We start from the raw sequence: 25068 nt of genomic DNA on the forward strand, positions 1-25068 counted from the left end.
TGTGTTGAACGCGGAGGTGCCGTCCGTTCGGCACTAGGATCATCGGTGATCTGAATCACGACGAGTACGACTCCATCAACCCCGTTCACTTGAACGCTTCCGCTTAGCGATCTACAAGGGTATGTAGATGCACTCTCCTCCTTCTACTCGTAGCTGGTTTCTCCATAGATAGATCTTGGTGACGCGTAGGAAAATTTTGAATTTCTGCTACGTTCCCCAACAGCTGTGTACCGCACCTGAAGTGTGCCTTGCCATGAGTCAGTCAAGGGGTACAAGAGTGATCCAAGAATGGATCACAGGACATCGGTCAAAGTTATCCTTAGTAACTAGTGGACTAAGGAATTTTCTCGATTATGGAGGTGGTAAAAGAGTTCGTCGTAAAGGGTTACGCCGATGCAAACTTTGACACTAATTCAGATTATTCTGAGTAGTAGACTGGATTCGTATAGTAGAACAGTTATTTGGAATAGCTCCAAATATAGCGTAGTAGCTGCATCTACAAGATGACATGGAGATTTGCGAAGTACATACGGATCTGAAAGATTCAGACCCGTTGACTATAACATCTCTCACAAGCATAACATGTTCAAACCCAGAACTCATCGAGTGTTAATCACATGGTAATGTGAACTAGATTATTGACTCTAGTAAACTCTTTGGGTGTTAGTCACATGGGGATGTGACCTTGAGTGTTAATCACATATCGACGTGAACTGGATTATTGACTCTAGTGCAAGTGGGAGACTGTTGGAAATATGCCCTAGAGGCAATAATAAATTAGTTATTATTATATTTCCTTGTTCATGATAATCGTTTATTATCCATGCTAGAATTGTATTGATAGGAAACTCAGATACATGTGTGGATACATAGACAACACCATGTCCCTAGTAAGCCTCTAGTTGACTAGCTCGTTGATCAATAGATGGTTACGGTTTCCTGACCATGGACATTGGATGTCATTGATAACGGGATCACATCATTATGAGAATGATGTGATGGACAAAGACCCAATCCTAAGCCTAGCACAAGATCATGTAGTTCGTATGCTAAAGCTTTTCTAATGTCAAGTATCATTTCCTTAGACCATGAGATTGTGCAACTCCCGGATACCGTAGGAGTGCTTTGGGTGTGCCAAACGTCACAACGTAACTGGGTGGCTATAAAGGTACACTACAGGTATCTCCGAAAGTGTCTGTTGGGTTGGCACGAATCGAAACTAGGATTTGTCACTCCGTGTAAACAGAGAGGTATCTCTGGGCCCACTCGGTAGGACATCATCATAATGTGCACAATGTGATCAAGGAGTTGATCACGGGATGATGTGTTACGAAACGAGTAGAGACTTGCTGGTAACGAGATTGAACAAGGTATCGGGATACCGACGATCGAATCTCGGGCAAGTATCATACCGCTAGACAAAGGGAATTGTATACGGGATTGATTAAGTCCTTGACATCGTGGTTCATCCGATGAGATCATCGTGGAACATGTGGGAGCCAACATGGGTATCCAGATCCCGCTGTTGGTTATTGACCAGAGAGTCATCTCGGTCATGTCTGCATGTCTCCCGAACCCGTAGGGTCTACACACTTAAGGCTCGGTGACGCTAGGGTTATAGAGATATTAGTATGCGGTAACCCGAAAGTTGTTTGGAGTCCCGGATGAGATCCCGGACGTCACGAAGAGTTCCGGAATGGTCCGGAGGTAAAGAATTATATATAGGAAGTGCTGTTTCGGCCATCGGAACAAGTTTTGGGGTCAACGGTATTGTACCGGGACCACCGAAAGGGTCCCGGGGGTCCACCGGGTGGGGCCACCTGCCCCGGGGGGCCACATGGGCTGTAGGGGGTGCGCCTTGGCCTATATGGGCCAAGGGCACCAGCCCCAAGAGGCCCATGCGCCAAGAATCAAGGGAGAGGAAGAGTCCTAAAGGGGGAAGGCACCTCCGAGGTGCCTTGGGGAGGAGGGACTCCTCCCTGGCTGCACCCTTCCTTGGAGTGGGGGGAAGGGAGGGCAGACCAACCTAAGCCCTGGCGCCTCCCTCTCCCTCCCATGACACATCTCCGTCCTCCCACAGCGCTTGGCGAAGCCCTGTTGGAATCCCGCTACTTCTACCACCACGCCGTCGTGCTGTTGGATCTCCATCAACCGCTCCTCCCCCCTTGCTGGATCAAGAAGGAGGAGACGTCGCTGCTCCGTACGTGTGTTGAACGCGAAGGTGCCGTCCGTTCGGCGCTAGGATCATCGGTGATTTGGATCACGACGAGTACGACTCCATCAACCCCGTTCTCTTGAACGCTTCCGCGCGCGATCTACAAGGGTATGTAGATCCACTCCTCCCTCGTTGCTAGATGACTCCATAGATAGATCTTGATGACACGTAGGAAAATTTTGAATTTATGCTACGTTCCCTAACAACCCTGTGCCTTCTCCATCTTCTCTTGGATGCTCATCATCATCATCATCATCATCATCATCATTTCAGCATCTTCGTCGCCCGAATCCAAAGAATAGATGAACTCGTTGAATATGAATTCATCAAGGTCCATGTTTCCTCATCCCAGGAGGAGCCCATCGATGACCTACAAATGACCAAAGAATCAAAAAATTGCTCGGACATTTCATCAAACATATAGACCGCGAGGTGTATATCCTGAGGAGTTGGACGTACCACGGCGGCATTCGTTGACAGTGACCTTGTCCGGTGGCGGCGCCTCCGATGGCAAAGTTGTGGTTGCGGACGACGGCAAACAACGATGGTGGTGGAGCGATGATGGCGGCTGTGTGGACGAGAAAGAAAAGAGAAGAGGAACATGGCATGTTGGGCAAGGAGGGGACGTCTCCAAACAAACCGGAGGGCCTTTGCAGTCAGTCATATGTGACACTCGCGTTCGGACGCTTTTGGGCGTCTCCATATCCGCCCCACATATGGGTTGGGTATGGGGATTGCTGGTTCGACAAGACAATTGGCTGGATTTGTAGGAGAAAATTGGATATTTGCCACTTTCAATACATGGTTTCTCAAAATTGCCACTTTCAAGATTGGCTTCGCAAATTTGCCACTCTGCTCATTGGCTCCTTGATCACCATGCCACTTCCCTCCTTTTATTGATTTTCTTTTATCCTTTCCCATTTATAAGCACGGGAAAAGACCATACTACCCCTGATGCTATGCTAGTACACAGTACATGTATTCAGCTTATGCATATGCATTTGTTATTCTCGTTCGACAGAGCTCGTCGTTAGTAAGAGCGTCTAACCGTCTGTTGACGCCGCCGGCCTGGTCACCGCCGTCGCCCGCGCCACTCGGCTGCTTGCTCGGCCCGACTGCCACCGCGGCTCGCCCCATCTGCCTTCGCGCCATAGCCGCTCAGGCCGGCCGCCTGCTCTGCACTTGCGCCGCTAGTCCTGGTCGCCTGACCTCTCGGCTGAGAAGAGGATGCAGGAGGGCGCGTCCAGGGAGGACGAGAGAAGGCAGACGGAGATGGGCACGTGGCCACAGATTCCATACGTCACATGATGCACAACTTTGCTAACGAACCGTGCAACAAGAGATCAATTGCTACAGATTTTTGAACAAAGCAAGGATATGGCTCGACATGATACGGTCCAGAATCCATGCACGTGCCGTCGGCGAGATCAGCGGCACGTGGCGTTGACGAGATCGGCGGCACTCTGGATTTAGGCGATCGGCGGCACGCGACGTCCAGAAGATCGGCGGCACGCGACGTCTAGGTGATCTGTGGCACTCTGCAACGAGGAAATCAGTGATGGATCACACACGGTATTCTCAGCGGCTGGTACGCTCTCATCTGCTTCAAGTATCAATTAGTATGTGGACATTACGTGTATATAGCATCAGGGGTAGTATGGTTTTTTCCCGTGCTTACAAATGGAAAAAGAAAAAAGAAAATCAACAAGAGGGAAGTGGCATGGTGATTAAGGAGCCAACGAGCAGAGTGGCAAATTTGCGAAGTCAATCTTGAAAATAGCAATTTTGAAAAGCCGCGTATTGAAAGTGTCAAATATCCATTTTTCTCGGTTTGTAGATGCTCTAGAAAAAAAAAAGGAAATCTCGGACCAGACCATTGGGCAACCAAGGCTGACAGGCGGGCCATATAATATATACGACAGGTGGGCCCACATGTCAGTATATGCGTCTAAAATTAGCAAAATTGCAGCCCTGATTTCAAATCCCAAGCCGCCGCTTGCTCGGTTGCTTCTCGTCCCGGCGGCGGGCCAGCGACCCTACCAATACACCCATGGCCGCCGCCGCCGACCACCAGCACGGCCACATCGACAAGGAGAAGGAGAAGGAGCTCCTCTCATCGGTGGTTGGCGACATCCGCTGTTACTCCGGTTCCGACCCCCTCCGCCCATGGCTCCGGTACGGCCCTGCTCCCAATCACCACGCCTACCCGCACTGCGCCCCTCCCTTCCTCCTCTCTGGTCGAACTGATTCCGTCTTACAGGGGGATCCGGAGGCTGGAGGGGGCGCTGCCGCCGGCGACGTTGCGGGAGAAGCTGCCGAGGTTCCTCCAGAAGTGCGCCGAAGAGTTCCAGGACGAGCCCCGGTACCGCGACGACCCGCGGTACCTCCGCGTCTGGATCCAGATGGTGAGCCACTTGCTGCTATACCAAACCATAGTACCGGCTGACTACGCAAGGGTTTCATTTCGTTGGGGATTTACTGAGAGATGTTGAGATTGATTGGTATATTTAACGGCAGACTATCTGTTTGCTAATTTGCCATGCTAGGAGTTGCCTCCTACTGAATGTTTTCGTTGAAACACCACAGTTATTGAGCTCCCTTTCGCTCGGGTTCTCTTTGAGATAGGAATGTTCTCCTGGATTGTTGCGAGGTTATATTGTGATTGCATGGTGTTGATGGTGTAGATGGACTATGTGAAGGACGCAAAGCCATTGCTGAAGAAGTTGGAGAGGAACAGAATAGGCCTCAAGAGAGCTGCGTTTTATATGGCTTACGCGATATATTATGAGAAGCGTAGGAGGTTTCAGGACGCGGAGCAGATGTACCGCGTGGGAATCCAGAAGTAATCTCTTACCCGCCACGCTGTAGAGGATACTGTCGTTTGCTTCTACAGTTTGTTATTATTGTCTGAATATAAGTCTGATTGTGTAAACCTGGGTACTTAATGCAAGTGTTCAATAGCCTTGCAGAGCCTATCGAGGAGTTACACAAAGCACATGATCAGTTTATCTATCGCATGGAGTTATACCAGAAGAGGAAAGATAAAGTATGGCTCTCACTTCACCTTGGCAAATATTGTGTGTATGTACTCTTTTCTTACTATATGCATTTCATCTGCAGGAAGGAATGCCTAGCCGAGTTAAACCACTTCCTAGATGTGCAAACCAAGTTGATGGTATGTTTAGAAAAAAAAACTTTACTCAGGCTATCTAAATCAGTTTCTAGTGGAACTTACATGTCATTGGGAATATGCTGCAGGTCAAAGCAGAAATTATACAGAACTTAAGTCCAATCCAGTGCAAAAATTGGGAAGTAGTTCAAATTCTTCATTGTGCCGTCATCCTCCATTAGGTCATGCTAAAGATGGTGTACCATCCAGAGGCACCTCAGGAGATAACAAGAATTTGTCTCGTTGTAATAGTGATGACACTGTAGTTGTACGATTTGTTGGCTCTGCATTGGTTGGAAAGTCAGAAACTGAAGATGCTTGTCATCATGGCCTCGTTGAACCAACTATAAACTTGAAGGAGGCTATGGATGACATCAATAGCATGTTTCTAGAGCCAGTGGAACCCGAGACAATGCTCAAGAAACGCTCGAAGCGTGATCAACCAAAGTTTAATCAGCAGGCAAGTGCACTTCATATCTTTGTTGATGAAGAACAACTTAACAGTAGTGATTCAAACATTCTCCATGGCAAGAACACAAAGTCAGTCCATCCAAAGTTCAGTCAACAAACAAGTGCATTTGAAATATTTGTTGATGAAGATTGTCCTAATGCTACCAACCAAAATGTGGGCCAAAACAGGAAAAGTAATAAGGAAAACAATCAGCAAACAAATGGCTTTGAAATCTTTGTTGATGAAAATGAGCCTAAGGGCAATGATCAAAATGTCATGTGTCACAAGAACACTAGGTGTCCTCGACCATTACATGATTCAGCAAGGCAGCAGGGCACGGGTGACTTCCAAAAGCCATTTGTGGGAGGGTTTGCAATATTGGCGGATGATGAAGATGAACAATGTGCGAACAATGATGATGGTGTTAGGATAAATTCCAGAAGTATGCATCCTCATAATAAGCTTACTATGCTCCATGCAGAACAAGCTGATAAAGAAACAAGACATGGCGAAGGTGAGAATCCTTTAAATTTTGGACTTCGAGAAGACACAATCATTCGTAGGTTTGTGGGATCTGCTGTTGTTGATGAGCCTAAAGTGGAAAATGCATGCCACCATGGGTTAGTTGATCCAACTATCAATTTGAAGGAGGCTATGTCTGATATAAACAACATGTTTGGAAAACCACTGAACTTCCAGGATGGTAAAAAACCAAACAGGAAAACGAATGCAGTATCAGAGAGAAAAGCAGCTCCTGTTTCTGGTTTCTCCATATTAGCTGATGATGACATTAGCAAGGACCCTGCTGCTAAAGACAAATCAAGCAATTCCTGTACATTTGGATCTGAGAGTGGTCTATTTGAGCCCACTATCACTACCCGTGACGTCATGTCGGAGATAAATGATATGTTTGGAATGTCACTTGACTTCTAAGGCACTTGCTTAGAGGGAATTTAATTATTCAAAAGGTACTGTTTGTCCTGCACCTCGTCACTCTTTTCTTGAGTCTTTGTATTCTGCATTCAAGATGTGAAATGTGCTGCATATTTCGTCTAAAAAGGAAAAAATGCAATCGATATGGAATATATGTACTATCATTTGCTGATATAATAGCTTGGGATTCAGTTGAACTCTTTGGTGCATAGTTGGCGACTGGTGAATATTTCAAAAACTGATCATTCGCGTTTATTGTTCTTATGTTTGAATGTGTTTCTTGATTCGTTTTCCTTGATAAAATTGGGACGAGCGAAATGGTGACTAGCTTGGTTATTCATATCGCCTTGATATCGTGATGTTTTTGCTCTCTTACCTGAAAAATGCTTCTTGACGCAGGTGCAGAAGATGCACAGAAAATGTTACAAGATCACCCCTCTGGTGATGCAGGGTGCAGAAACCGGGAATGATACCATGCCTGTGGTGTTCTCGCTGATATCATAATTTTCCAGGATATTTTCCACAAAATGAGCTTCCGGATCTTTGTTTAGCACCAGGCCCATGAGTTTTGTACCATATGAATGCTGGCATAAGTTAAATTGTTCCCTCAGGATTTGAGGTCACAGAACATTTTGTTCTCCCCACTGTATTTTGTTCATTAGATCCTTGGCTAGCATTGGTGATGCTGCCCATTACAATGACTTTCTCTTTGTTGGAACTTGGAAGTCACTGCCAGTCCATTATCAAACTCTGTCCCCGCTTTGCTTGTGTTTTTGCTGCTTGTACTGAAGGAATTTTACAGAATAAAAAATACAGTTCCAAACGGTACCTACACTCTTACATTTGTTTTTGCGAGTACACTTATTTATGGCCATTAAGGTTTTACTTTCCATTTTTGTGCTGTTTGTTGACAACATATTGCAGGTTTCAATTGGGGAGACTGACGTGAAACAACTAGTGCACTAGCATCAAGGATCAAAGCCTACAGTAAGAAAAAAATATTTGGCATATTTAGATAGGTAATGAAACATAGATTAATTGCTAGTGCACTAGCATTGTTAATCCCTATCCAAATAAGAGTGACGCCTCTACAGGCCTAAACAGGTGCACCAAGAAGAAGCTGACGGCATATGATGAACCCTAACTGGTTTGTTCACGTTTTGGATTGGCTCAGATTCATGGCTGCCCGGTGTTGCCAGATGACCACTCTTTCGTGAGTGAATCCATGGTGATTGCTGCAGGTGCTGCGGTCTTGTCGCTTCTATGCTGAGTCAGTAGGCCACCACACCTCCATCTGGGTTCAGGTACGCACTTACATATGCAGTGTATTTAGATTCAGTTGTCACAAAGATGCATCCATCAACAACAGAGCTTAATCTCTAGAGATACAAAGAAAAAAGGGAAAGGAACGATAGGTAGGCAGTATGAATACTACTACTAGTCCAGTCCATGCATGGCTTCCTGGGTCACGAAAGCGTACATGTCCTGGCTATAAATCTCCACTGTACATACACATGCAGGGTTCCCAAATTTGCATGAATTTTACAGGAATTCAACAGGGTCCAGTGAAAAAAAAATACCGTGAATGTTTTGATTAAGATTTTCACTTTTTATGCTAGAGAAAAATCATGGTAGCTTACAGATAGTTAGAATTAAGTTTCAGGAACGTACACACAAACGAATATGGTGGTCCAGATTTTTGGTTTATGAACACTAGGCTGCATGTAAACCAATGCTAGGCGTTGTCGAACTACATTTTTCACAATAAGAAACACGATGTTTAAAAAAATTAAAGGATGGGAGGAGGAACTGATTGGTACGGACGTACAGTATATCAGTTGCATGAAAAGATACGTATACTGTGAGATTCTTTGGTCCAGACGAACCTAGATTCAGCAAAATATTTCTAGCCTAGTAAGTGTGAATCGATCTGTAGTATTATTGGTGCCGTTCCCTTTCTGAAGGCTGCTAAAGAATCTTTCTCATTGTCCTTATGGTGTCAAGATATGATTGGTGTGGATGGTGATTGTTGTAGTTTGTCGATCGCTGTTTAGATCATTTTGTTTCTTTTCCTTTTTCATCGCTTAGGCATAGCTTTGGTCTTTTGCCTACGTGTTTATTGGTGTTTTGGCTGTGTGCATCGTAACTATGCCGAGGCCGTGTGAGAAGAATTGGGAAGCGTAGAACCCTTCGTCTGGGCCGCATTGCATTATATAGAGAGTACGCCGTGGCTTACAAGAAAGGAGGAATCGATCGAGAGAAAGAGAGATCGATCCTGGTTCGGTTACAGGAGGTTTAACAGAAGAAGAGATAAGAGTAGATAAGATTACAAAGTTTAAAACTACTCTCCTATCTCTATACAATATATTCTAACATTCCCCCTCAATCTGAACCGAGTGATCTCTACCAAGGTTAAGATTGTTCTTGAAGTCATTCAATCTTTTTGTGGTAAGAGGTTTTGTGAAGCCATCAGCAAGTTGATCACCAGTTGGTATAAACCGAATATCAAGTAGGTTGCGAGCTACTCTTTCTCTGACAAAGTGAAAATCAACTTCAATATGTTTAGTTCGTGCATGGAAAACAGGATTAGCTGAGAGATAGGTTGCACCAATATTATCACACCATAACCTCGCAGCTTGTGGAGCCTTGATCCCAAGTTCATATAACAGAGTCTGTATCCACATTACCTCAGCTGTAGCATTAGCCAAAGCTTTATACTCAGCTTCTGTACTGGACTTAGAAACAGTGGCCTGTTTTCTTGCACTCCATGACACAAGATTTGTTCCAGAAACACAGCAAAACCACATGTGGACCTTCTGTCATCAGCACACCCTGCCCAGTCTGCATCAAAATAGGCAGTAACAAGCATAGACATTGACTTGGTAATCTGAAGTCCAAGACCTTTTGAGTATTTGAGATACCTTAAAATCCTTTTTACTGCAGTCCAGTGTGTTGTTCTAGGTGCATGCAAATATTGACAAACTTTATTGACAGAGTAAGAAATATCAGGACGTGTAAGAGTCAAATACTGTAAAGCACCAACAACACTTCTGTATTTTGTTGCATCATCTGATCCAAGTGCTTCTCCACTGTCAATTGTAAGTTTTTCTGAAGTTGAAATTGGTGTACTCACAGGTTTGCAATGTTCCAATCCTACTCTCTTGAGTATATCAGTGGTGTATTTTTCTTGTGTAAGAAGTATTCCATCCTTTATCTGTTTAACTTCTATACCAAGAAAATAATGAAGATCACCTAAGTCTTTGAGAGCAAATTCCAACTTCAGATCCTTAAGCAAACAAGTGGTAGCATGTGCACTTGAACTAGCAACAATTATATCATCAACATAAACGAGCACAAATATAGTGACCTTATCTTTATGATAAAAGAACAATGAGGTATCTGCTTTAGATGGTGTAAACCCAAGTTGTTGTAATTGCATGTTTAACCTGGAATACCAAGCTCTTGGGGCCTGTTTCAAACCATATAAAGCCTTATCCAACTTACAGACATAGTGTGGTGCACTTTGATCCTCATATCCTGGTGGTTGCCGCATGAACACTTCTTCCTCAAGAACACCATGAAGAAACGCGTTCTGAACATCTAGCTGGCGTAGACTCCAACCTCTGGAAACAGCAATAGACAGTACAAGTCGAATGGTAGCTGACTTAATAACAGGACTAAAAGTATCTTCATAATCAATACCAAACCTCTGTTTGAAACCTTTGGCAACTTGTCTAGCCTTGTACCTGTCTATGCTTCCATCAGATTTTCTCTTTATCTTATATACCCATTTACAATCTACGACATTATGATCCTGCCTTGGTGGTACTAAATGCCATGTTTTATTTTTCATGAGTGCATCATATTCATGATCCATAGCTTCTTTCCAATCTTTATGTGCAAGAGCATCACTCAAACAAGCTGGTTCTCCAATATGACTGAGGAAAGCACGCTTAACTTTGTCATACCTGACCGTACCATCAGTGTATTCTTTTTCCTTGATAATACCTGACTGTGATCTGGTGTGCCGGCGCGAAGTGTTAGTGATGTGTGCGTGGGCACAGAAAATCCCGGTTCAGAAACTGGCGCCGGAGATCCTGTGGCTGATGGTGATGTAGAAGCAGGCGCAGAAAATCTCGGCTCCTGATTCGAGGAGGATGCCCGTGGAGAAGCTGCAGCAGATCCTGGCGCATCCAACGCGTGATCCAAGGAGGATCCCGGCCCCACAGGCGCGTCGCTCTCGTCGGCTGGGTCGAGGCGCGGGCTCTCGTCGTTCGGCGCGCCATGTGGAGACACGGTTCCTCCCGTGCGGGGGCAGGCGCGTGGGCTGGCTGGGTCCACCAGACGCAGCCGGTCGGCCACATCTGCCGCGGGAGGGCTGGAAGCCACTGGATGGCTGCATGCGAATCCGGCTCGGGGCGCTCAGCAGGCGCAGTCCTGACGCGCGGATCGGCACGGGATCGCGCGTCGCTGCTGCCGCTGCTGTCAGGGAGATCAGCCTCGTGTTCTGTGCCAAGTCTGTCCTTTCCTGCACACATAAAATCACAGCCTGTTCCTGCACATATATCATCAGAACCACCGTTTTGAGTGGAATTTTGCACACTGTCAGCCTTATGTAATTCACCCCCGTGATCTGAAAGAAGTGCTATCTCGGCACGAAGAAGGGCTCCGGCGTTTGGACGAAGTTTGGCAAAAGGAAAAAGGGTTTCATCAAACACAACATCCCGAGAGATATATATGCGTCCAGTTCCAACTTCTAGGCATTTATAACCTTTGTGAAGATTGCTATAACCAATAAAGACGCACTGAGTAGAACGAAACTCAAGTTTATGACGATTGTATGGACGTAGGTTGGGATAGCAAGCACACCCAAATATTTTAAGAAAGTTGTAGTCGGAGTTTGATGATAGAGACGCTCTAATGGAGTGACATTTGCCAATAACTTTGCTAGGAAGACGATTTATGAGATATGTGGCAGTGATAAAGGCTTCGTCCCAATATTTGAGAGGCATAGATGCATGAGCAAGAAGGGATAAACCAACTTCAACAATGTGACGGTGTTTCCGTTCAGCGGAGCCGTTCTGTTGATGAGCATGAGGACAAGAAACATGATGTTCAATGCCTATGCTACGGAAAAAAGAGTTGAGTTTTTCATACTCCCCTCCCCAGTCACTTTGGACTGTCAATTTTTTTCGATCAAAGTGTCGTTCAACAAGTTTTTGAAACTCTTGAAACACAGAGAAAACCTCAGATTTATACTTAAGCAAATAAATCCATGTAAACTTGCTATAATCATCAATGAAACTGACATAGTATTTCTTTCTGCCAAAGGAATCTCTTGCATGTCCCCATACATCACTGAAAATAAGTTCTAAAGGAGCATGAGATATACTATTCGACTTGGGATAAGGTAGTTGGTGACTCTTGGCATATTGACAAGCTTCACAAACAGACTCACTACTTGAACTATGTGAAGACGAGAGGTTGCCTTTATTGACTACTTGTTTAACAATGATCGAAGATGGATGTCCTAATCTTTGATGCCACCTTGCCAAAGAGGGCTTGATGACAGAAAAACTTGACGACGCTTGCGACTAAGTGCTCCGGATGTGATGGGGTAGAGACCTCCAATGCATCTACCATGATGAAGGAGTTCCCTCGTTGCCCGATCCTTGATAAAAAAGTAATGAGGGTGAGTTTCAAAGAAGACATTATTGTCATGAGCTAAACGAGACATGGATGCAAGATTTTTATCCGCTTGAGGCACATGAAGAACATCTTTGAGGACTAGATCACGTTTAAGTGTAGGGAAATTAATGAGGGCCTGACCAATGTGTTGAATATCCATACCTCCACCGCTTGCGGTGTGAATTTGATCGCCGCCATGATACTGTTCACGAAGAGCAAGTTGTTCTAGCTCGCTTGTGACGTGATCCGTGGCACCAGAGTCCACGTACCACACCCCTTCTCCTCCTTGTTCGCGCATAGGCGCAACAACATGTTTAGCATCAGGAACGAAGTTCTCATCGTAGCGATGCCAGCAGTCCATGACTTCATTGCCCGACTTCTTGCAGAGTTGGCAGCGAGGACGTGCTCGGGAAGAAGAAGAAGGGCGGCGGCTGTTGTTGTTGTGGAAGTCGCCACCCTCGGCCCTGTTGTTGTAGTTGCTGCGCCGCTGCCGCCGTTGTTGGAGTAGTCGGCGTTGCTGCGCCCACGGCCGCCGTTGCGCTGCCCCTGGTGACCGCGGTCACGGCCGCGGCCACGAGAGACAGAGTTGGCGGAGGACTGCCGGACGTTGGCGCCGTGAAGAAGGCTGAGGCGGGCGTCGAAGCTCAAGAGCTGACTATACAGCTCCTGAACGGTGATCGGCTCCACCCGAGCGGCGAGGGCGGAGACCATAGGGTTGTAGTCCATGTCGAGGCCGGCAAGGATTTTGGACACGATCTCCGGATCGGAGAGCGCGGCGGCGGTGCAGGCGACTTCATCGGTGAGGCTTTTGATTTTTCCAAGATATTCTGCCATAGACATGTTACCTTTTTGAAGATTCGTGAGCTCAATGCGCGTGTTGATTGCTTGAGCTTGGCTTTGAGCAGCAAACATGGCATGGATCGCACTCCATACTTCGGTTGGTGTCGAGAGCGTCGCGACCTGTGCGAGGATCTCGCGGGATAGGGATCCCATCAAGAATCCTTGGAGCTGTTGCTGCTGTGCGTACCAGAGGGATCGTGCAAAGTTGACTACATGTTCGTCCTTGCCGTCCTTGGTGATGGTGAGCATGGCCGGCGGTGGCGGGCTCTGCGGGTTGAGGTGGTGTTCCATCTGGGCCCCCTTGATCTGGGGCAGCACAATGGCTTTCCAGAGCAGGAAGTTTCCCCTCGTGAGCTTCTCTTGGGGTGGTGATCCGAGCAGGGAGGTGTTGATGGAGGTGGAGGAAGAAGAGGAGGCAAAAGCGGATGATGATGATGATGTGGTGAGCGTGCGCATGGTGCTGGCCGTCATGGTGGCGGTGGTGGTGGACATGCTGCTCGGTCGCTGCGGTAGCTAGATACGATCTATTCCTGATCTATTGAGGAAGAGGCTCTGTTACCATGTGAGAAGAATTGGGAAGCGTAGAACCCTTCGTCTGGGCCGCATTGTATTATATAGAGAGCATGCCGTGGCTTACAAGAAAGGAGGAATCGATCGAGAAAGAGAGATCGATCTTGTTCGGTTACAGGAGGTTTAAAACATAAGAAGAGATAAGAGGAGATAAGATTACAAAGTTTAAAACTACTCTCCTATCTCTATACAATATATTCTAACAGGCCGGGCATGCACTCATTGTGTTTGTATCCCCTTGTTGCTTCAGTTTGAGTCAATAAAATTCACCCTTTGTCAGAGATTGTTTCAAGGGTGGATTTGATAGGTTAGGTATGAAAGAAACAGTATAAGGTTGGTGCATGAAGAGGAGAAGATCGAGCAAAAGTTATGAAGCTTATAAATATATGCTATCCGGAGATCGAGCATGCAAATTGCAAGCAAATGGAGCCCCCAAGTCCCATACATCCCCAGCTAGACCTTGCTCCCCAGTGAATCGTGATCATGAGCTCATGACATATAATGAAGATCTTTCCCCCAAATTTTTTTTGTTATACATAGGTTTTCTGTTATATCGTAGTAGGATACATTGTGTGTGTACTTTCGTTTTCCTAGAGCATCATGGGGTAACTGTGAGCGGGAAAAGTAACAGTCTGCTCATGTCCAAAAACCCACAGGCGAGGCGAAGAACAAGGAAGACGTGCAGTGGCAATGGTTGGCGACATCGATGTCACGGGGTGGCACCGTATGACCCAGGCCACACAGAGGCACAGGTAGAGGTAGCCTAGCCCTGCTTGCTTCTCCGACAGTAGGATACGACTGTGATGTTCCCCTGTCCAGGTGGTCCAAACTAATCAGGTACTACTCCTATAATTAACTAGTGTAAGTAGGAGCGATAATCAGTGGCCCCCCTCGCCGGATCCCCAACGCCTTGACAAGGAGGCGCCTGCGCCGATCCACGAGATGATCGACGGCGGGGGGCTAACTAGTAGCTAGGGACCGCCCGTACATATCCATGGCTATCAGTTATTATAGCGCTCCCACGATGACATGTTCAACCAAACTCCCTGTTGTTTGATGTTAAAAGAAAAGAAAAGTACAGTCAGTGGTGAGCTTAGGGCCCTCTCCTAACCTGTCAATTATCTTTGTTTTTGTTTTGGTAGTGCACTGTATTTCCTTAGACCAAATCTATCTATGACCTAGTACTAGTTAACCAACCTACTGACCTAGCTTGGGCAGAGCGGAAAACCCAAACGTGCACGTTGTTGATTCACGACGTGATAACTGGTGTCAAGTCGGCGTAGGATTTAATGGGGGTCATGGAGCTCTTTTTCGTGCAATTAACACTTTGTTCCTCCACAGGGTGGTGGTCCTCGTTGAATCACCCATCGCCAATATTTCTTGGCACGATCCAGCCGCGAGTCCTCTTCTCTCCAGCCCAGCTACATGCATCCTTTAATATAAACACGTCCTCTAATGCATCGCAAAGTGCTCTCTCCAAGAGGCATATATGCAAATCAAGTTGCTTAACGCACGTTGCTCTAAATTCATTTGGACCTGCCAAAGAAAGTGAGGGGGCGTGTGTCTAGCTGCAATCACGAAGGCGCGTCCTCCCATTTGCTCGACATCCGCAGGACCGATCCTCTTTTCCAGTTGGTGCAAGCTATACTCCCCCACAGAATTATTGCGAAACGCAGTTAATGCAAATGCATTTGAGAAGCGATCACGGCACCAGAAACCAGAAGGTTTTGCAGGGAATGCATAGCCGCCAGTGCACTAAACGCGTTTGAATGGAGGAGCGTCTTCTACAGAAGGATTAACCTCCTACCACAAAACCCTATGGTTGACGAGATTAACCTCCTACCGCAAACCCCTATGGTTGACGAGATTAACCTCCTACCGACTCTAGTGAAGGATTTGTAATCATGATTTGATAATGAAACTAGGACATGAGAGGTCCTTTGATACACAAGGGTAGAATGGGAGCGGGTGTCGCGCGCTGGCTCCATCGCAAGATGCATACAATGACATGTGCTCCCTTCATAAACTAATATAAGAGCGTTTAGACTTTAGTGATCTGAACGTAATACCATTCGAAAGTGCTATACCAAGCTCTGGGGGAGCCGGGAGGCACGTGGGAAATAAATGCCGGAAAAGCGACTCTTGTCCATGGGAACAGGGCAACGATCGAGCCCGGCGACGTGGAGCTCCCAACGCCCACGAGACGCGACATGCGAGCACGGCGTGCATCATCCGTGCGTGGCATACACATGCAGCACTAGTGCTACGCTTCAATTGTCCGATGACCCCCGCAGTAACTGATGTGAGTGGTAATGGCTGGATGCATACGCACACTCCTGTGCAGCACAGGACCTAATCAAAACTGGGATCTTGGTTGATTTTATCTTGACTAATAAAAAGGAGCCATGCATGCATGTATCATGCAGGGGTATTAGTCAAGGACTGTTTTCTCTTGACTGCTAATAATACGATACGTGTTGATTTCATCGTGATTAATAAAAAAGAGCCATGCATGCATTTGTCATACAGGGGTATTAGTCAGGAACTGTTTTCTCTTGACTTCTAATAATACGAGATGGCTGTCGCCGCAGTGAAATTAACTCGCGGAGCGCTCCGCCCCCCCGCGCTCCTGCCTAGCGCCGGCGGCCACTCCGGCCCCGGCGCCCACCAAACCCCGCCGGCTTCCGCTCCGGACCCGGCGGCCACCATGGCCTCGCGGGTGTCACTCTCAGCGGGATCGTCGGACTCCTCTGCCCTCCCTTCCCCCCTCCGGCTCCGGCGAGGCCGGCGCTACGCTCGCTCGTCCTTGTCCCGGACATCGTGGGCACGGCGCGAGGTCCCATCGTGCGCGGCGCTTCATCTCGTCCCCCTGCGCCGGCGCCTGCTGCGGCGGCCGGGGCGTGGCAGTCCCGGCCTGCGCGCCGGATGGCCAGTCCGGAGTTGCGTTCGCCACCGGCCCAGGGGAGGCGCTCGCCGCCGGGCCGCTGGCCGAACATTCCTCCCCTCCTCCCGACCCCCGAGGGGCCGCATCCCGGCCAGGCTGATTGGCTGCTGCTACAACTGTGGAAGTGATAGACACATATCTGCCCAATGCACAAATCCGCCGGTGTGCGTGCGTTGCGGTGAGCACGGCCACATCTCCAGGTTCTGCACCAACCCGCGCCGACGCCCTCGGAGCCCTTCGCTGGCGGACCCTCCCCGCGCGCCCCCGGCGCTGCGCTAGCGCCCCCCCTCGCCGGGGCCGCCCCTGGTGGCCGCTCGGCCGGGACGGCAGTCGCCGCCTCCGTCGCGGCTTCCCCCTCCGCCGCCTGGGCCTCCGCCTGCCGGGGCGGTCCGTCTCGGCGTCTCGTGGAGCCAGATCGTTCGGGAGGAATCGGCGGGCAGCGTTCAAGGTTCGGGCTTTTCGGTCCCGTTTGAGCCGGCGGTGTCGCCGGTGCTCTCGCGCACGCAGGTGGAAGAGCCAGTGGACTGCATCTTCTTGGAGTCCGGTCCGGACCTATGTGCTCTGGAAGAGGAGCTGTCCAGGGCGGTGGTGGTGACCGTGGTGGGTTCGCATCAGGCTGCAGATCTGGCCTCGGCTGCAGCTGTTTTGGTGGATGATTTCGAGCTGTTGCCCGGTGACATGTCAATCAGAGGGTACTTTCCAGAGGATTTTATCGTCATGTGCAGATCAGTTGAGCTGAGGAACAGGATGCTCAGGCGTGGCCGCGCTGGGATGCCGCTATTCGACTTGGTGCTCTCGCCATGGTCTCGCCGTTCGCGGGCAACCGGAATCACCATGCCATTCCTAGTGCAACTGGCGCTCCGTGGGGTGCCGGCGAATGCCTGGACGCGGCGGACTGCAGAGGTGTTGCTTCATGGGCTTGGTTTAGTGATTAAGGTCGCGTCTTCCACGGCGTCCCGTAATGATATTTCGGAGTTCAGGGTCTGGCTTCGGACGGACGACCTGGCGAGGATTCCTGCCAAGCGAATTCTCGTAGTGGAGGAACAGGGCGGACGCGGCCAGCAGGCCATGGCCGCGGGGAATCAGGATAATGCTCTGTGGTACCCGGTTTCTATCAGGCAGGTTGGTGATGCGATGCGGGTAGATGAGCTGGCCGGGGCGGCACCTCCACCGCCGCCCCCCCTCTCTGCCTTCGGCTGATGATGATGGTTGTGGATGCCGTGGTGATGCGAACGGGGGTCCGTCGGCGCCGCCACCCAGGGCTTCGCCGAAACCTTCCTCGGCGGGCTCGGCCCCCTCGCTGCCGCAGCCGCAGCAAGGTGGTGGATTTCGAAACAGTGCGGCCAGTTAACATGACCGGGTGGAATGTACGAGCGACAAGGCTGGTGCGGCTGATTCGGCTGATGCGACCCTGATCGTGGGTGAGGTCAGCGTGGAACGACCGTTGGTGGAGGAGCGGGCTCTGGGAGTTTCGAGGTGCATGGAGGCCCCGCCGGTGGAAAGCAGGGTGGGCTCCTCTTGTCTCCAAGGGGAGGGCCATGCGGGCTGTGGGCCAAGGCTGTTGATACGACAAAACTCTGTGGCTTCGATCAACCAACCAGAAGGGGAGTTTGTGCCGCCCGAGGCGGTGGCTGGGCGAACAATGCTGGGCCAGTCTGGGTCGCATCAGATCGGGGGGCCCGGTGGCCTGGTGGTAACAGGAGATTCGCCAGGGATCAGAATTGGGGATTGGGAGCTGCGCCTCTCTCATGTTGAGGAAAGCCCGCAGAGGGAGACACGCGACCCGACCGAGGAGGATTTCGACAGCGACAACTGTGGTAGTTCCCTACTGGTGGATTTGTCTCACCGTTTGGATTCTGAGGAGGGACTGGTGGGGTCCGAGCGGCATGTGGATGGGACGCAGCCATGCATGCATGGAGATGGCTCCGAGGAGGGACTGGCAGGGCCCGAGCTGCATGTGGATGGGACGCAGCCATGCAGGCGTGGAGATGGATGGTTTTTGGTGAGCCTTTCAGAGCATATTGACGAACCGGACCTGCTGCCTACCCCTGCTATTCCGGACCCATCTCCTCAGGATAGGGCGATACAGGTGTGTGCAGAGCTCAGGGGCAACACCACGCCCATCCTGGAACAACCAGCATCGAGGGGCCTAGAGCCGAGACAGCGGAAACCACGCCAGAAGAGGGCACCAGTGACAACTCCCAGACGTAGCGTGCGACTCGCCAAGGGAGGACGGGGATCTCGAGCTTCGAAACAGTAGGCTGTCCTGATCAAGAAATTATGCCTTGCGAACGAAGCTGACCTGATAAGCGATGACACCCTAGAAGCATACGCAAGGTTGTTCGACAAGCCGCTCATGGACTGCCATGTCAAGGCGATCTTGGCGTTGTTTGGTTGGGAGGAGTCCATCTTACCTCTTCAAGGGGAGGATGATGCGGTGGTGGAGGGCTTTTAGTCCCTAGTTGCATGGTGGATGTGGGATGCTAAAATGACATCGCAACCTCCTAAAATCCTGGTGTGGAACGTGAGAGGGCTTAACTCGCCGGCATGTAGAAATACCATCTTCCAAGTGGTAGATGCGGTCAAGGTGGATATAGTGTGTCTTCAAGAAACTAAGATGGAGGTCATTTCGGATGATATTGTACGACAAACCCTTGACAATAGATTTGAGAATTTCTATTACGTTCCTGCGGTGGGCACTAGAGGTGGAATTTTACTTGCATGGGATCACTTGGTGGTGTCTGTCACCAATCGACACTTAACGCCGAATACCCTTACGGCACTCATCAAACAGGATGGGCTGCCTTTGTGGTGGCTTACTGGAGTTTATGGGCCACAGGGCGATGCGGAAAAGGTGAATTTCCTTAAGGAGATTCGTGATGTCCGAGACCTGCATGCAGGGCCGTGGGCAATTGTGGGCGATTTCAACTTGCTTGTTAATCCGGAGGACAAGAATAAGGCCACGTCCAATAGGCGCATGAGGGCTAGGTTCAGGGCCATGCTTAATCGGCTAGAGCTCAAAGAGTTATACCTTAATGGAAGGCACTACACGTGGAGCAATGAACGTCGACAGCCAACGATGGAGAAAATAGACCACGTGTTCGTTACTAACTGTTGGGAAGATATATACCCAAGGAGTCTACTTACTACTCTCGGTACGGCAATCTCGGACCACTGCCCGTTGCTAGTGGATTTGGACACGGAATTCGAGGTGGGCCACCGCTTCAAATTTAAGTGCTTTTGGCCTAAAGCAGCAGGATTTTATGATACGGTGGAGCAGGCGTGGAAGTCCATTCCCTCCGTGGGCAATCCGTTCCTAGTTCTGGACAGGAAGCTGCGTACCACGGCGAAGGCCTTGCAGAGTTGGAGTGATCGTTGGATTGGCAACACCCGCCTCCAGATTGCTTTGGCAATGGAGATCATCTCAAGATTGGACGTGGCGGCTGAATCTAGAGAGCTATCCGATAAGGAACACGAACTCCGAAAATTGTTAAAAAGGAAGTTGCTTGGGTTGTGCTCCTTGGAACGAATGATCACGAGGCAAAGATCGCACCTGTTGCATCTTAAGGTTGGGGACGCAAACACTACCTTCTTCCAAAGTCACGCGAGACATCGACAGAGGAAGAACTCTATAACGGTCATGCAGCACAATGGGGAGACCTTCACTGGGCAGGAGAGGATTGTGGATGCGGTGGATGGCTACTTTCAGGGTTTGATGGGAACAGCAGGGGCTAGAGAGGCCACTATTAATCTGGATGTACTGGACTTACCATCTATGGATCTGTCAACGCTTGAGGCACCGTTCACGGACGAGGAAGTTTGTAAAACAATCAAAGGCATGCCTCTGGACAAGGCACCGGGGCCCGATGGATTCACGGGCAGGTTCTATGCAACTTGCTGGCACATTGTGAGGGTGGATTTCATGAAGGCCCTGGTGACGTTGCTACCCAAGAAGAAAGGCGCTATGGACATAAAGGAGTACCGGCCGGTTAGCCTCATAAGTGGACCCATCAAAATCTTTGACAAAGTTCTAGCAATTCGGCTAGCGGCGGATCTACCCAAGCTAATTGGACAACACCAAAGCGCGTTCGTTAAGGGACGCTCCCTACATGACAACTTCATGCTTGTTCAGTGCACGGCACGTCGTCTACATGTGTTGAAATCCCCAACGGTCCTCCTCAAGCTCGACATCTCCAAAGCTTTTGACTCCATCAGCTGACCTTTTGTCATTGAGGTTATGAGGCGTTTTGGTTTCGGAGAAAAGTGGATTGCATTGATCTGTGGGCTGTTGGCAACCTCCTCGACAAGGATTATGGTGAATGGCATTCCGGGCAAGCCAATACTCGCATGTCAAGGCCTAAGGCAGGGTGATCCCCTATCACCAATGCTATTCATACTGTGCATGGAGCCTCTAAGGGCCATGTTCTCATTCGCCATGGAGAGAGGTATGTTAGCACCTTTGGCACGGAACGGTTTGCAGCAATGGGTCTCCATGTTCGAGGACGATGTGGTTGTGTTCTTCAAGCCAAATGAGCTGGAAATAAGGACGTGCCGAGAAATACTTGCGCTTTTTGTCAGGCCTCTGGACTTGCGGTCAACATGGCAAAGAGTGTGGCCTTACCGATTAGATGCTCTCAGGTGGAGATGGATCTGGTCTCGTCTTCCCTTGGATGTGGCAATGCAAACTTCCCGTGCAAGTATCTGGGCATGCCGCTCACTATAAGAAAACCCACCGCGGCGCAACTTCAAGATCTGGTAGACAAAGTGGCTGATTGCTTGCCAATGTGGAAGGCAGCCTTGCTGCCAAAAAGTAGCAGGCTGTTGCTGATCCAATCGGTACTCTGTGCCATCCCGGTGCACTCGATGCTGGCTCTAGACCTGCCAAGGAAGACTTTGGTAGCGCTAACCAAGATCTGCAGGGGCTTCCTTTGGTGTGGGAAGAAGGATGCACATGGTGGATCTTGTATGGTCGCGTGGAGCGAAGTTTGTACACCCAAATGGGCAGGAGGCTTGGGACTTCCGAATCTGTTTTGGTTGAATAAAGCACTACGGGCGCGATGGCCATGGCTTCAAAGGGTAGACAAGGAAAGGCCCTGGGCAGAGTTCACTATCATCGTGCCAACTGACTCGCAAGCCTTGGTACAAGCGGGTGCACGAGCATCGATCGACAACGGCAGGAATACACTCTTTTGGGAAGATAGATGGATTGATGGCTTTCGGGTGGCTGAGCTGGCCCCGCGCATCTACAGCCGAGTCGCGAAGAGAGTGCGTCAAAACAAGCTGGTGGCGGAGGCGCTCGACAATAACAGTTGGGCACATGATGTTGGCACTGACCTATCTCCAGAGGCTATAGATGAGTTCCTGAATCTTTGGCCAAGGGTAGCGGAGGTGCAACTATTGGATGAGTTGGAAGACACAGTGAGGTGGATGTGGGAACAGAACAGCGAGTTCTCGGCCCGTTCGGCGTATGCGGCGAGATTCATGGGGAGAGAGGTGTCCCCAACTGCTTCGTTTTCCTAGCAGACTAAGGCGCCAAGGCGATGCCGATTTTTCTCTTGGCTGGCGCTAAGAAACAGATGCTGGACTTCGGATAGACTAGCTCGACGCGGACTATCCCACCAGGATTCATGTCCATTATGCAACCAACACGACGAAACCATGCAGCACCTGATGATGGATTGTGTATTCGCGAGGCAGATATGGTCGAGCATGGGACGACTAATGAGGAGGGTGGACCTGGAACCGAGGCAAAACGAACAAATACAACAATGGGCGTTGAGGCAGGACGGGAACTCAACCAGTGGACGTGCTCATAAAGCCAAGTGCCTTCTTGTGATGTGGATGATCTGGAAACACAGGCATAATGTGGTCTTTAATGGCGAGAGGCCGTCCGTCCCACGAATCATTCAATGCATCCAAGATGAAGGTAGACTATGGGCAAAGGCCGGAATGTTAAAAGGAGACATGGTAGGCTTCGAAGTAGAGCCGGTAGCGCGGGGCAATATCGAGTAGTCCTTTGTAAGTTTGGGGTGGTCTCGGGCGAAGCCCGAATGTAAATAATCATGTAACTATGAACTTGTGGATTCGGGGCTTCTTCCCTTTTCTTCTTTAATGAATGATATGCACACTCGCATATTCGAGAAAAAATAATACGAGATGTGGCACATTGACATTGCTGATCTTGTCCGGTTAACTGGGGTCTCTCATGTGCGGGTGCTTGCTTGTGCGTGCGGGGTCATGCGTGGGCCTTCCAACATAGTCAGGAAGATGATGATGCAGTGGGTTCAATTACTGGCGGAAGAGGATGCACTTGCGTTGCAATGGGGCCCAAATAATGAGATTCACTTGATACAGAACGTTGTGTACATTTACTCCACCAATTTGGAAAAAGGATCACCGAGAAACAAAAACATAGTACATGGGAGCCTCTGAAAGTAATTTTGTATAAGCGATGTGTTGAAAAAAATTAGCAGCATCGAGTTAATTTAATCCAGAAGAGAAACTAGACATGCTACTATGTATTCCCTATGTTTCTAAATATAACTTTTTTTAGTGATTTTAATACCAATACGGGCTACATATGGGTATATATAGACATATTTTACAGTATATATTCACTCGTTTTGCTTTGTATACGTAATTCATATTGAAATCTCTAAAAAGACTTATACTATTTTGAAATGGAGAGAATACAAAACATTAATAAATATATGTCGTGGTCGGGATAACCCTAGCGTTGACATCGTTGACAACCATGGAGATTAAGTGATACATGGCAAACCGTAGGGCTGGCCCGATCCTCACAAATTGAACAAAAAGCAGGGGGGAAATTACGAGGAATCACAGTGCTCTTTGGAGTCTTCACCAATATTGGCCTTGTACTCCAACCGAGTGTTCTCCCTCTGGAGGCCTTGATCTCCTCTAGGGGGGTTCCCACAAGGGGAGATACATGAGCAAAGTTCTATGTTTAGTAATGATCTTTGCTAATCCTAGAGAGGAGGTGTGAAATGAGTATATATAGGCCCTGTTGGGAAACATAGCATGCAATTACAAAAAAAAAATTCTACGGTCACGCAAGATCTATTTAGGAGATGCATAGCAATGAGAGGGGGAGAGTGTCTCCACGTACCCTCGTAGACCGAAAGCGGAAGCATTTGAACGCGGTTAATGTAGTCGAACTTCTTCTGGGTCCGATCGATCAAGCACCGAACGTACGTCACCTCCGAGTTCTGCACATGTTCAGCTCAATGACGTCCCTCGTCCTCTTGATCCAGCAAAGGTGTCGAGGAAGAAGATGAGTTCCGTCAGCATGACGGCGTGGTGACGGTGATGGTGAAGTGATCCGCGTAGGGCTTCGCCTAAGCACTACGGAGATATAACCGGAGGCGTAAACTGTGAAGGGGGGCGCCGCACACGGCTAACCATTGTTGGTGTGTGTGTTCTAGGTGTCGTGGTTCTAACTCTGATAGTGATGTAGGGGGGTAAGTATGGAGAGGCTAGATCTCAGCTATTGGGAAGTTGTAAACACACCAAGATGTACGAGTTCAGGCCCTTCGCGGAGGAAGTAACAGCCCTACGTCTCGGTGCCCGGAGGCGGTCGATTGGATTACTGGCGTGTGAATAACTGGGGTGTGAACCCTTCATACTGAGGAGGGGGTGGCTTATATAGAGTTCGCCGGCCCCCTCCTGCCCTCAGTAATGCAGGGTTTAAGGTACATTTAAGGTTGGGCGTTACTGGTAACGCCCCTAATAAAGTGCTATGATGACCATAAAAACTACTTAACAGCTGACCGTTTGCCTGCGGAGTGACTGTAGGTCTCCTGGCGGTCGAGTGGTTGGCTTCATGGTCGAGTGATAGCTTTCTGGTCGAGTGTTTTGAGTCCGTCGAGTGGGATACCTTTAAGTCGATTGAAAGGTGACTTTTCCTAGGGGTGTCCTAGGGTAGGACTCTTTGGTCAGGTCCGTGTCCCTACCCTAGGTACATGTCTTCATCATTAGCCCCCGAATGGATCGAGGTTAGAGTGGGGAAAGAGTTGGAGATCTTTCCGACTGGTTCTTCGGGCTACGTGAGCGCCTCGTTTTGGGTCAATCGTCACGGATGACGTTGTCAACCTTTTTCAGTCGCCTTGATCCATTCCAGGCCTTTCTCGGGTGAATTTCTTCGTTTGTGACATACCGAGCGCCGGCGCGATCGGGGTCTTCTGTTTTGACAAGTTGTTTTTGTGGCCCGCGGATGTCGCGGGATTCGGATTTTGGGA

The 25068-nt window shown here is 49.1% G+C and overlaps 1 protein-coding gene across 1 annotated transcript; it reads left to right on the forward strand.

Annotated features, from left to right (window-relative positions):
- Nucleotides 1-4166: 4166 nt before the first annotated feature.
- LOC123103122 (probable inactive serine/threonine-protein kinase bub1) lies at nucleotides 4167-7519 on the forward strand. Its single transcript, XM_044524616.1, has 7 exons — nucleotides 4167-4390; nucleotides 4476-4620; nucleotides 4900-5057; nucleotides 5177-5261; nucleotides 5336-5390; nucleotides 5474-6803; nucleotides 7168-7519. Exons 1-6 carry the CDS (start codon nucleotides 4266-4268, stop codon nucleotides 6766-6768), a joined length of 1863 nt encoding a protein of 620 aa, XP_044380551.1. The 5' UTR covers nucleotides 4167-4265; the 3' UTR covers nucleotides 6769-6803; nucleotides 7168-7519.
- The last annotated feature ends 17549 nt before the right edge of the window (nucleotides 7520-25068 follow it).

The sequence above is a fragment of the Triticum aestivum genome, chromosome 5A, assembly GCF_018294505.1.
Source record: "Triticum aestivum cultivar Chinese Spring chromosome 5A, IWGSC CS RefSeq v2.1, whole genome shotgun sequence".
NCBI classification, from domain to species: Eukaryota; Viridiplantae; Streptophyta; class Magnoliopsida; order Poales; family Poaceae; genus Triticum; species Triticum aestivum.

Bases quoted from the DNA above. Each gene is read 5' to 3' on its own strand.
- LOC123103122 (XM_044524616.1), top strand. From the start codon at position 4,266: ATGGCCGCCGCCGCCGACCACCAGCACGGCCACATCGACAAGGAGAAG. The intron at 4,621-4,899 runs GTGAGCCACTTG...TTGATGGTGTAG, and splicing joins TCCGCGTCTGGATCCAGATG to ATGGACTATGTGAAGGACGC. The intron at 5,262-5,335 runs GTATGGCTCTCA...TTTCATCTGCAG, and splicing joins ACCAGAAGAGGAAAGATAAA to GAAGGAATGCCTAGCCGAGT.